Here is a 12567-nt window from a genome sequence, read left to right as displayed (position 1 = left end):
TCATCTATATAGCATCTCTACAGCGTCTTCCCACTGGTATGAAACAAATATAACGTAAGCAAGTGTTCTGCGACTTTAACTCAGACCATTCCTGGAACAAATCCAACTTGGACCCTAAGAAAGAGGCAGGCAGAGAATAGGGAACTTTCTCTCTTTTACAGCTAAATTAAAGAAGCAAATGCCAAACGTGGAAGGCAAGGACAGGGTATAAATTTGTAGGGCTATTTTTCTCCTAAGACATGAATCTTAATTTAGGGAATATCCTTTCCACTATTTCTAAGCCTTTATATTCCAGCTTGTAGCCCATAAGCACAAGCAGGGTATGCAGAACAGGATAAAGACTGTGAACAAAAGGAAGAAACAGGTACTAAATAGATTTGTGGGGTGAATGCATAAAACCAATGGAGGAACAGAATGAAGCAAATGCAAACGCTATTGACTGGATTTTACAAGAATATTTGCGATGGTGTTATACTAAATCCGAACCTTAGTCTGCTTTAGCTCTACTTAAGATCTGAATGCTAACACACCAGATAAAAGCGATTAGACAATGCTACACAAGCAGCAGTTTCACCTGCAGCATAATGAACTGAATTGGCATGGGTATAATGAATAACTAATTATCCAATAATTACTCTAATAATTAATCTCATGAATACCACAGGAATTAACGTTGATAGAAAATGACCTGGGTGGGAAAATGAAATATAGCTATGCACAATGGTATTTAAAGGCAGTAAAAATTTGCATCAGTTATGAGAGATACTTCCAAACAAAGAAATCTATTGAAAGAAAGTGGTAGAAACCCCTTAACTTATCACTTAGAACATTTAAAAATAGGCCAAAATAAACCACTGGAAAATTTAACACAATGACTAATCTTACACTGACTCCATAACCTTGCAGTAGGGATGGAGAATGTTCCAAAACCTCTTTTCCATCTCTAATGTCTAATATCTGTAAGCCTCTGGACATGTTTGGGCTATCCAGCCACGGATATTAGGTCTGGCTCCAGAAAGCAGCATGATGCCAGTGTACAACTCAGTTCCCAGAGTTTGGGAAATCTCCAGAGCAACGATGTTGCTAACGACTTTCACAAAAGTACCGACTTCAGTCTCATCTTTACAGTCTCCCTAATCTGATCCATCCCTTTTGGGGAACTTTGAAAAGAGCAGTCGCCTCAGGCAAGCAGAAAGATGACAGCATAGCTCACCTCCACGATGCACACAGAGAATGATTACTCTTTGTTAGGAAGAACAGAATGCTCATTTGAAACACGTCTGAGAACGGCTGCTGGCTCAGTGTATTTTGATGTATCAAAGCCCTGAACACAATATTTCACCTGAAAAGAAAACCACAGTTATTATGCGGTGTTGTTACCGAGATCTCCCAGCTCAATATCTTAATGCTTATTATGGGCACAATGACAAGTTTATGACTGACTGTGTTTTCTCCACCATTTCTGAAGCCCTTAATTTTTGATAGCTGCAGAAAGGATATACATTTTCAAAGCTATCTGTGACTGTGAATGATTCCTTTTTGATTGTCAAACTAGAAAATCTGATTTTCAAAGGTTAGGTGTTTGACATATTCAGAGAATCAGGCTGTCTGGAAATGTCTCAGACCGTGCCCCTCATATGGAAGCAACTGAATCATTCATCACTTTTGCAAATTAAACTTTTAAGACACACAGACATTTTTCTTTCATCCCAGCATTGATACCACAGCTAAGGGCGTAGTAGAGGAATGGAGCGGAACTCTACTAACTGCTTTAATATCCTTTAATTTTAGGTGAAGTGTAGGAAGAACGATGCATGTACCTGCATGAACATAGCTGCTGTTCTTGTCATAAAATCTGCTAATTATTCAAGCTATCTCCCTCTGTATAAAAATCCATCTTAATTCATTCTTCTCCTCTGGTATTTCAAGCAAATGAACAAATGAACTGAAGGGAGTTTAGGCTGCTGGCTGTATCAAAAGTTGCACTGATTAACTAAAACTGCCTTTTAAAAGACCTAGTTAAATCAGAGCAAATCCTTGACCGAGCACACTTAAATCAGTTTATTTATTGAGTAACACTTATTTATTTGAATTTGGTAATCTGGGTCAGGACTCTGAAATATTTGCATGCCTACTTCATGTTTAGCGTACTATTTAGTCTATACACATTTTGTTTTAGTACAATGAAAGAATGAAACTCTTCTAAGAAGGTGTAATAAACAAGTCTGACACTTTTTTATAGCAGGTCAACTCAATAAAGACATCACCATTTCTTGATGATATGAAGCCAGCTGTGCTTAAAGAGACCTATTGAAACACACCCAAAATCAGTGTGCTAACTCCAAGTTTATGTTGAATTAGATTTTTGTTACTTTAATCAAATTGTTTTGAAAGACAGTTTTATTTTAACCACAGCTACTTTTGTGTGTAAACACAGCCTTAGGCAAACATCATCACAGGATATATCAAGGATACCTACTAAATTGAAAAAATTGGGGATATGCTTTTGAACAGCATGGTTCACTCCAGCCATCTTCAAATTCTAATACAGAAATTGAATCTGGATGTAGAAGAAGTAGGAGACCAAATTAGGTATTATCCTTCCAGAGTACATGTTACATTTGTGTTGGTGTAATCTGAAACCACAAAAATGAAACTGCTACTTTTATTTTTGTCCCTCAGACTGTATAGAGTGGAACTCTGCTTACCCACAAACCTATTCATTTCTTCATGCTTCTCATATAGGAAAACTCAGAATTTCCTATTTCTTGCAAACTTGTATTATACGAATTTCAAAGAAACACAAACCTATTAGCTGCTTCAGGGAACATCTGGTTGTAAACATCTGAAAAATCTGAAAATAGAAAAAAATCAACAAACCAAAACCAACAACTAAACACAAAACATCTAACTGCTTTTGTGTGTGTATATATTGACATGTCCAACAAAGAACTCCCATGTACTGTGATGGTTGAAATTGGTTTGACACAGTGACAGCATGTGTCGTTTACGTTCATCTTTGTAGAACATGGTCATTTAAAACCTTTATCTAACTGGCTTAACAGGTGACCAGAAATGTGTTGCCTTTGCAATTATTTTTGGTTTTGTTAGGACCAAAAAAGGGTTGGAGTCCTACTCTGTTCTTAGATTTGTTTTAACAGCATGTGTGGTCTAGTTTGTAGTTTAGATTGGAACAGAGTTCAAAAAAGCAGAAGTCCAGCAAAGTATTGTGCAATATTTCCATGTTTACTGCACTGGATGCACTGGGTAAATACTTTCAATGATACTTACTATTTCATGTATAAATAACAATCTCCAACTTTACAAGGATGCTACTCAATTTTTAAGTAAATATTATACATGGAAAAGGCATATTGAAAAAAAAGAGACACTGAATTAAAAATATATTTAAAGCAAGTTTATGTATCCTCTTGACTGGATAGACCTCAAGGCAGGGACTCGGGGAGCAAACTCCTTCCCACTGTAAGAGAAGATCAGGTTCGAGACCACCATAAGTTTATGGGACCTGATGAGATGTATCCCAGGCTCCTGAGAGAACTGGCTGATGTAGTTCCCAAGTCACTCTCCATGACATTTGGAAAGTCATGGCAGTCAGGTGAAGTCTCCAGTGACCGGAAAAAGGGAAACATTGCACTCATTTTTAAAAAGGGTAGAAAGGAGGAGGCTGGGAACTACCAACCTGTCAGCCTCACCTCTGTGCCTGGGAAGATCATGGAACAGATCCTCCTAGAAGCTGTGCTAAGGCACATGGGGAACAGGGAGGTGATTCGAGACAGCCAGCACGGCTTCACCAAGGGCAAGTCCTGTCTCACCAACATAGTGGCCTTCTATGATGGAGTGACTACACCAGTGGACAAGGGAGGAGCTATGGCTGTCATCTGTCTGGACAGCTGTAAGGCCTTTGACACAGTCCCCCAAAACATCCTTCTCTCTAAATTGGAGAGATATGGATTTGATGGGCAGGCTGCTCGGAATTGGCTGGATGGTTACATCCAGAGAGTAGTGATCAACAGCTCAATGTCCAGATGGAGATCAGTGATGAGTGGTGTCCCTCAGGGGACCATATTGGGACCACTACTGTTTAATATCTTCATCAATTACATAGCGGGATTGAGTGCACCCTCAGCAAATTTGCAGATGACACCAAACCGAGTGATGTGGTTGACATGCCTGAGGGACAGGATGCCATCCAGAGGGACCGGGACAAGCTCGAGAAGTGGGCCCACATGAACCTCATGAGGTTGTGCAAGGTCCTGCACACGGGTCGTGGCAACCCCCAGTATCAATACAGGCTGGGGGATGAAGGGATTGAGAGCAGCCCTGCCGAGAAGGACTTGGAGGTACTGGCAGATGAAAAGCTGGACATGAGCCGGCAATGTGCTCTTGCAGCTCAGAAAGCCACCTGTATCCTGGGCTGCATCAAAAGAAGCGTGGCCAGCAGGGCGAGGGAGGTGATTCTGCCCCTCTGCTCTGCTCTGGTGAGACCCCACCTGAGCACTGCATCCAGCTCTGGGGTCCTCAGCACAGGAAGGACATGGACCTGTTGGAGAGGGTCCAGAGGAGGGGCACAAAGACGACCAGGGGGCTGGAGCACCTCTCCTATGAAGAAAGGCTGAGAGAATTGGGGTTGTTCAGCCTGGAGAAGAGAAGGCTGCGGGGAGACCTTATTGCAGCCTTTCAATTCTTAAAGGGGGCTTATAAGAAAGAAGGGGGCAGCCAAAAGTAGGGCCTAAAATAGGACTAAAAATAGTAAGGCCTGTAGCAATAGGACAAGGGGTAATAGTTTTAAACTAAAAGAGGGTAGATTCAGACTAGATATAAGGAAGAATTTTTTTATGATGAAGGTGGTGAAACACTGGATCAGGTTGCCCAGAGAGGCGGTAGGTGTCCCATCCCTGGAAACATTCAAGGTCAGGTTGGACGGGGCTCTGAGCAACCTGATCTGGTTGAAGATGTCCCTGCTCATTGCAGGAGGATTGGACTAGTTGACCTTTAAAGGTACCCTCCAACCCAAACCATTCTATGATTCTATGTATGCAGTTAACCGTTACAGCACTGTATTTGCAGGACCTATGTCATTAATATTCCAAAATTACTAATGATATCCTGCCTCCAACTCTTCCAAACAGGCCCATTCCACATTCTCTTTCTATGCCTGTCCCCGTTCTGTAATAAGACAAGACCATCTGCACTTCTTTTTATTCTCTGCTCCCATAACGCTTCAGAGATTGAAGTACAGTTAGTTGCTTATGGATTGAGTCACTCCAATTCCATCCAGCGTATATGTTAGTTCATTCCCAGGCTTTCTTCTGGGAGGCAACCAGGGAGCATCTCCACACGTAGCACACTCCAGAGTCAATACAGTTGATCCTACACAGTCCCCACTCAGTCCTCCAATGCTACATCAGCATGCTTCGCTCCCACACATTCCCAAATCACGCCCCATAGCATGCAACACAGTCTCAAGAACCACACTATAAACAAATCCTGCTGGCAGTCTGCAGCATGCAGTGAGTGGAAAAAGGCTATAAAGTATCGTAGGGTGTCAACAGGAGCCCCAGGCTGACTGGTGTGCAAGCGGACACGTGCAGCCTGTTCCAGAAGGGATAAATCCTAGATTATGTATAGGTGAATTAATTCAAAATAATTGGCCTGAAGGCCAGGTGTTCAATGCCCTCAGTAAATGTTCACAAGACTTTACATTGGCAAAGATAACCTTAAAAGTGTATAGCCAACCTAACAATGTCTAACTGATCCTACAGCATGAAGTGCAGTAGTCTCATCAGCTACAAGCTTCAACTCAATGAGGCGAGTGTTGATCAATACAATTACTCACTGTCCTCCCTGTTCATTATTTTTCTTTCTGACTAAAGCAAGAGAGAGGAGGGATGCTCACACTGGAAAGCCCTGCACATTCTAGTGAATAAATTACTATTTTGGGGAGCATTCACACTTTAGGTGGCTAACTTAGGACACCAATCTCCCAAACAGCCCTGCACAGGCAATAAAAGGATAAACTACTCCAGATGTGGAGCAAGAACCTAATTTAGATGCCTTCACTTGCCCTCACTTCTCCATTGAAACAGACACCACTTGGGAAGGCATTATGTTCATTCCCCCTGCCCCCAAGTCTGTTAAGTCACAAGGTTTTTCTTTTGTAACTTTAGAGTGCAGAAGTTATTATTTATGGGTCTCTGAAGGTACATCAAATCCAAGAACTCAGCAGTATGCACATGTCCATATTCAGTCATCTGCATGGGCTACTGTGAGTGACACCTTACTGGGCCATGTCTACTGGATGAATGTTGCTATATGAGTAGGACTTTTACTGCCTCCCATGACCCCCAGGCACCGTGACGCCAAGGTTCTGAGAACTACTGACAGAGTTCGGTAAGAGGCTCCCTTTCACTGACAGGTGAAATCCTCTATTAGTGAGAATTCAATCCCTTCTTCAAGAAGGAAAGGTGTTCTCTCACTGTGTATCTCCATCAGGCACATACTAAGATATTACTGGATGCACAAGCTGAAATTTTATCAGCTAATTAATGCACAGGACTCCTGCCAGACATTTTTAATCATAGTTGTAAATCTCTTGAAATGTAGAAAAAGCAATACAATCCAATAAAAGAAATGTGCTTAGAAATCATTTGAGAGGAATTAACCACATATATAGGCCACGTATTTTTAATTACATCTGAATGTGAACCGCTAAATTTTAAGGTCAATTGTTATTGTGTCTATCTGATTTTCTTATTTTCTAAACACTCTCGATGTAAAATAGGTCAGAGAGAGAAGTAAAGAAAACATGAGTTGGAAAGCAGATCCATTAGGAAAGGGTGTGAAATAAAAAGGGGAAAAAGACACCAGCATTAAACAAAAAGGTGCCCAGGAGTCTTTACAATAAATGCAGATCAGATACATACCGGTTTTTCTGGCTGCCAAAATGACCCCTAGTGATGGAAGACTGCTACTCTATAACAATTTGGAGAGCTGATGTAAAGAATGAAGTTAATTGCTAAGACAGGAAAGGATGGAGAACAGAAAACATAGCAAATGTGGGAATTAAGAAAGCTATCAGATCTTATTTTACTGTCCAGTCATGGGATATATTTTCCTATGTGCTGCTTTGTGAAAAAGAGCAAAGTCGCCTTCCTCATTACTTTTAGAGCTACTCTGAAAACTGAGAGGCTGAATTTGACAGTATCATTTCTGTTGTTAGAAAACCTGCACTGAAGAAGAGGGGCCGGAGAGTTATTTCCCTAGGTTTAGTTCCACACAAGAAAAGATTTCCTTCCTCCAACAGAGCACCGCGAGCCCCAAAGTCCTTACCCAAAATGGCAGTTACAAATACGGATGGACAGAATCCAAATGCTCATTAAATAAAGACAGACTAGTATGTTTTTAAACCATTTTAAGAAGTTAATTTATTGACAAAGGATATATAATCCTGGATGTAGACGATCATATTCCACATGGCTAAAAAGTGTGGAAAGTGAAGAGCCCAGCTATCTTGTGTTATGATTTTTGTCAGTTGTATGATACCAAAGGTAACTGCAAATTCCAAACTTCAAAGTCAACATTTCCATTATTATCATTATTACTGCATGGAACTTGCATTTCCTTAAGTGAAAGGTGTATGTGAGAATCTCTGCCTACGAGTGATGCAATGCTTCATGCCATGCCCTGCCCTTCAGACCAGCAGGCAGAACGAACGCTGTCCCCAGCCAGGGAAGCCTGTCAGCACTAGTGGGACCATGCACTGATCCTCCTCCTGCTCAGGCAGCATCACAGCAGCCTCTTCCCAGCCACGCAAGGATGCAAGGCCGGCAGCGAACGCTCCTCTACTCCCCCTCCTGGGAGGTCTGAAGTTCAGCTGCTGCCATTCCTCACAAAGTAAAGGGCCTGCTTTCTGCTCCAGAAACGAAGGACAGCCGAGCGAGATGGATTTTGCAGATGAAGGCAGGAGCTGGGAGGGGGCAGAGCTCATCCCCCAGCTGTCCGCAGAAGGCAGCCCCACTGGGACAGATAGCCAGCCATTCCTGCCCCCCTGTGCTGGGGAAGCTCAGGAGGCCCCTGTCCCATGCCAAGGCGTGATCCTGCCCCATTGCAGTCCCCTCTCTCAGACTCTCTACGCCGGGAACATCCCAGCATCCAGGCCCCCTTCCCTCCAGCTGCACCAATGTGGACCGGCTTCCCTAGCAATCAGGCAGCGTGGCAGCACTTTCTAAGCGACTTTTCTAAGCAATGTTGTCTCCAACTTACCCACCCCGAACTAGACGACTTCCACCAGTAACAGTGTTCTCATCGGTGCACACGGCTGCAAACTAATGCATGAACGAGCCCAGTGGAGACAGCAATGTGTATTTACCGCACCCTGCCTGAACGGCATCTGGCATTTTTAGTAACACTATTAAACAAGAATTGAAAGAAACGGCTCTCAACTAGGTGGATGAAGGCAGGGTTTCTGAACTCAGTTTTCACGGATTTGAAACCACAAGCAAACACAATTTTTGCACCAGAAGGGGCAAAACTGTACTGAAGGAGAAACACAAACAGCTTGTAAAACTGATGACAATGGAGCAAATCGTTACGAATGCTTCTCAAGACATCAACTGTACTGACTCCCAGCCACACCGCATTGCCATTCCACCTTCCACGCACTTTCAGACAGACATCAGTCCACACCGCATAGGATCCCAAGATCCCCGAGTTTCTGGAAAACAGATTTAGTCCAAATTTTTGTGACAGATGGAGTCGATAGTCTCAGGATGAAAAAAGCGCCAGTTTTGACAGGCAGCAGATACCGATGCCCCTTGTGGTTGGAGACGATGTTGCGCTGGAATTAAGGTAGCACTAGAACGAAAGGCAATCGGGTAAAGGCACCACTACTTATTTTGTTATGCTCCTCTCGTTGTGCCTTATTATTTATATTTTTGTGTCGACTTCCTTGTAAGCAAAGCAAAGCGAACAGAGAGTATAACAGGAAGGCAGGATGTCAGCAAGGTATTTTGCTTTCAATGAAAACACACTTCATCCGATTAACTAACAGATTTTAAACAACTTTTTACTAATTGGCAGATCTTCATAAAGTATCAAAGAACTATACTGAGATCTGCTGTATTTCTGTCGACAGGCATCCTCGTAGGTCAGTGTCTCAGACCCGTGCAGAAAAACCTCGGCCGAGAGGCTGAGTTGAACGAGCTTAAAATCGGTGGGGGATGCGGCAAGTGGAAAGAAAGTTGCAATACTGACGGCATAGCAAAGCAGTACTTACGTGGTCGCAGTACACCACTAATAGAGTTAACTTTGCTCTCCCTCAGTGTACCAACACACTGAAACCAGGAGCCCTCTTTAGATTTCAGTAAGAACAAAGTCGGTCCCATTTTGAGCCTGACCTCCCTACCTTTGGGGAAGCAGCTCTGCCCTCACTTGAACCAGCGGGTAGTTTGGGTACACACATCACCCGGGGCTAGAGACCTTTTTTTTTCCCCCCTTGCTGCACGAAGCGGGGCCAGCTTAAGAGCAGCATCCCCGCCGCCCGCCCTGTCGCCTGGGCGGCCCGGCGGCACGCCGCTCCCGGGGAGCCCCGCCGCCGCCGCCGCCGCCGCCGCCGCCGCCGCCGCCCGGCCCCGCAGCGCCGAGCCCCGCCGCCGCCGCCGCCGCCGCCGCCTTCGCCGCCCGCCTCTCGGCCGGCCGCTGCGCCGCCTTAACGGGAGGAGGGGCTCCTCGGGGGGCTGTCACTCTCCTTAAGCCTTTCCTTTCAAGCTTTGAATGTGAGCTGCCCGCCAGCCCCCCTCTCTCCCTCCCTCCCTCCCTCCCTCCAGCAGATCGTAAAGAGAGGAGGGAAAAAAAAAAAAGTTTCAACAACAGGCTGGACCAATGGCAAGTGGCGAGGCAGGGAAAGGGGGCCGAGCGAAGGGAGAAAAAAGTGGAGAAAAGGAGAAAGAGAGCGAGAGAGCGCAGGCTGGGGGGATGTGTAAAAGAAGAAGCGTTGCTAATTTTTTTTGTTTGTTTGCTTTTCCATGCATGCATAATGAGGCCTAATCAGAGCACGTTGCTGCTGCTCGGAGGGCACTTTTGTATTTAAAGCCTTGCAAAGAAAAAAAGATCCACAGACGGATCCGCAGAGCAGCTTGCAGGGCTTGTTGACAACAGAAGCAGCATCAGTCGCCCAGAGAAAGAGACCCTGAAGGCTGCCTCTTCTCCTTTCCCCGTGCTATCTTCTCGCTAGCGGGGAGAGAGATTTCTCCTCCCCGCCACCCGAAAGTGCAACCCGTACCGAGAGGGAGTGAGCGGAGCCGGGACTGCGAATGGGATCGGAGCGGCTGGCATGTGCAGAGATGCTGCGAGCGGAGAGTTAAAAGCTCCCGAGGAAGCAGCAGCAGCAGCAGCAGCAGCAGCAGCAGCTGGGCATTTATTTTGTGAAAAAAAAAAAAGAAAAAAAAGAGAAACGGAACTGCACGAAGAGCAGGGCAGCACCATGAGCTCTCCCGGCGCAGCCTGCAAGTCCCCGAGCGGACTCCGGAGCCGCTCTCCTCCGAGCCCCCGTTTGCACTGATTCCCCCCACCTCTCCGGGCGCCTTCGCCGCCGCCGCCTCGCCAAGCCGGGAGCAGCGGGTGGGGGGCACGGGACGGCCCCGGGCGCCTGCTTCGTGCCGCAGCCCCGCCGGTTTCAGCTCCCGGGGGCTGGAGGGCCTCGGAGCCGGCGCGGATGGATTGATGCGAGGAGACCTCATGCACACGGCCGGCGGGAGTTTTGCAAACTTTTCCACGGGCGGCAGCTCCTTCTCCTCCTCCTCCTCCTCCTCCTCGTCTACCAGCGCCTCTGCCCCGCTCGCCTGCGGCAGCCGCCGCCGCCGCCCGCGATGGTGGCCCGCTCGCCCGCTCGGCACGGAGGCGGCGGCGGGCGCCGCTGGCCGCGGCCGGCCGCCTGGCTGTGGCTGGCGGCGGCGCTGGGCGCCGTGTGGCCGCCGCGGGGCTCGCTGGTGCAGGGCCGGCGGCTGATCTGCTGGCAGGCGGTGCTGCAGTGTCAGGGGGAGCCCGAGTGCAGCTACGCTTACAACCAGTACGCCGAGGCGTGCGCCCCGGTGCTCCAGCAGCAGCCGCCGGCGGGAGGCGGCGGGGACGGGCCGGCGGCCGCTGCAGGGTCCGCCGCCTCCTCCAGGCGGCGGTGCCCCAGCCACTGCATCGCGGCCCTCATCCAGCTCAACCACACCCGGCGCGGCCCGGCGCTGGAGGACTGCGACTGCGCGCAGGACGAGAACTGCCGCGCCACCAAGCGCGCCATCGAGCCCTGCCTGCCCCGCACCAGCAGCCCGGCGGGCGGCGGCCCCGGCGGGCCGGGCGGCGGCCCCGGCGGCGGCGGCCCCGGCGTCATGGGCTGCACGGAGGCGCGGCGGCGCTGCGACTGGGACAGCCGCTGCAGCCTGGCCCTCAACCGCTACATGACCTACTGCGGGAAGCTGTTCAACGGGCTGCGCTGCACGCCGGAGTGCCGCGCCGTCATCGAGGACATGCTGGCCGTGCCCAAGGCCGTGCTGCTCAACGACTGCGTCTGCGACGGGCTGGAGCGGCCCATCTGCGAGTCGGTCAAGGAGAACATGGCCCGCCTCTGCTTCGGCGCGGACATGGGCGGCAACGGCGCCGGCAGCAGCGGCGGCTCGGACGGCGGCCTGGAGGAGTACTACGACGAGGACTACGAGGAGGAGCCCAGCCAGAAGGGGAGGGACGACGCGGAGGACAATGCGGGCTCCGAGCCCGGCTTCCCCGTGCAGGCGGATCGCGCCGGCCGGCCCGCCGCCGCGGCCGGCGCCCTGCTGGCCTCCATCTTGCTGCCGCTGCTGCCGCCGCTCTAGCGGCTCTCCCGCCCTCCTTCCCTGCCTCCCTCCGCGCCGGGCCGCCGCTGCCCGCCCCGCGGGCCCGCCCGCGGCGGCAGGGGGGGGGGGCCCGGCCGGCGGGGCCGCTCGGCGCGGCGCGGTTCGGTTCGAGGCGCGCGGAGCGTTGCTCCTCCGACCGTTAGTCCGGGCCCCCCCCGCGCCCTCCCCCCGCGGCTCCCCGAAGGCGGAGGTCCCCCCTCGGCCCCCGCCGCACCCTTCCCCCGGCGCGGCCTCGCCTCCCCGGCAGCCTTCGGCCTTGCCAGCCGGCCGCCCGGGCGGCGGCCGGGAGGGAGCGGGCGGCCGCGGGGCGCTGGTGGCTGGGGCGTTGGTCTCGAGTGTGCACTATGCAATTGCTGCCAGCCTGGCCGCGGGCTCGCCGCGAGCGGGCGGGCGGCTGCGCGAGAGACTGCGGGCGAGGCCGCCCCCCCGGCAGAGTGCCGGAGCCGCGGCGCGCGGGGGTGGGTGCTTGCGCGCGGTGTGAGATGAAGGTGAGGAAGAGGCGAGCGGCCCAGACCCGCTGCCGGAGCTGCCGCCGTACTGGGTTAGCCAACAACTTGGTTGTCATTCGCCAAGTCGCGCGCTTCGTCACGCAGTGGTGCCCGAAAGGGGGCTACGCCGCATCTGCCGTTAATTAGATTTAAGGAAATAGCAGACTGAGTAAATTCTGTGG

The 12567-nt window shown here is 49.6% G+C and overlaps 1 protein-coding gene across 1 annotated transcript; it reads left to right on the top strand.

Annotated features, from left to right (window-relative positions):
* Window positions 1-10736: 10736 nt before the first annotated feature.
* On the top strand, window positions 10737-11995 carry GAS1 (growth arrest specific 1). Its single transcript, XM_082337093.1, has one exon. It carries the CDS (start codon window positions 10887-10889, stop codon window positions 11874-11876), a length of 990 nt encoding a protein of 329 aa, XP_082193219.1. The 5' UTR covers window positions 10737-10886; the 3' UTR covers window positions 11877-11995.
* Window positions 11996-12567: the final 572 nt, after the last annotated feature.

Source organism: Platalea leucorodia (assembly GCF_965183815.1).
Source record: "Platalea leucorodia genome assembly, chromosome: Z".
In the NCBI taxonomy this organism is placed as follows: domain Eukaryota; kingdom Metazoa; phylum Chordata; class Aves; order Pelecaniformes; family Threskiornithidae; genus Platalea; species Platalea leucorodia.
This window is presented reverse-complemented; position numbering and strand designations above follow the sequence as displayed.

What these genes read in the sequence shown, in the direction of transcription:
- GAS1 (XM_082337093.1), top strand. Translation starts at nt 10,887, where the DNA reads ATGGTGGCCCGCTCGCCCGCTCGGCACGGAGGCGGCGGCGGGCGCCGC.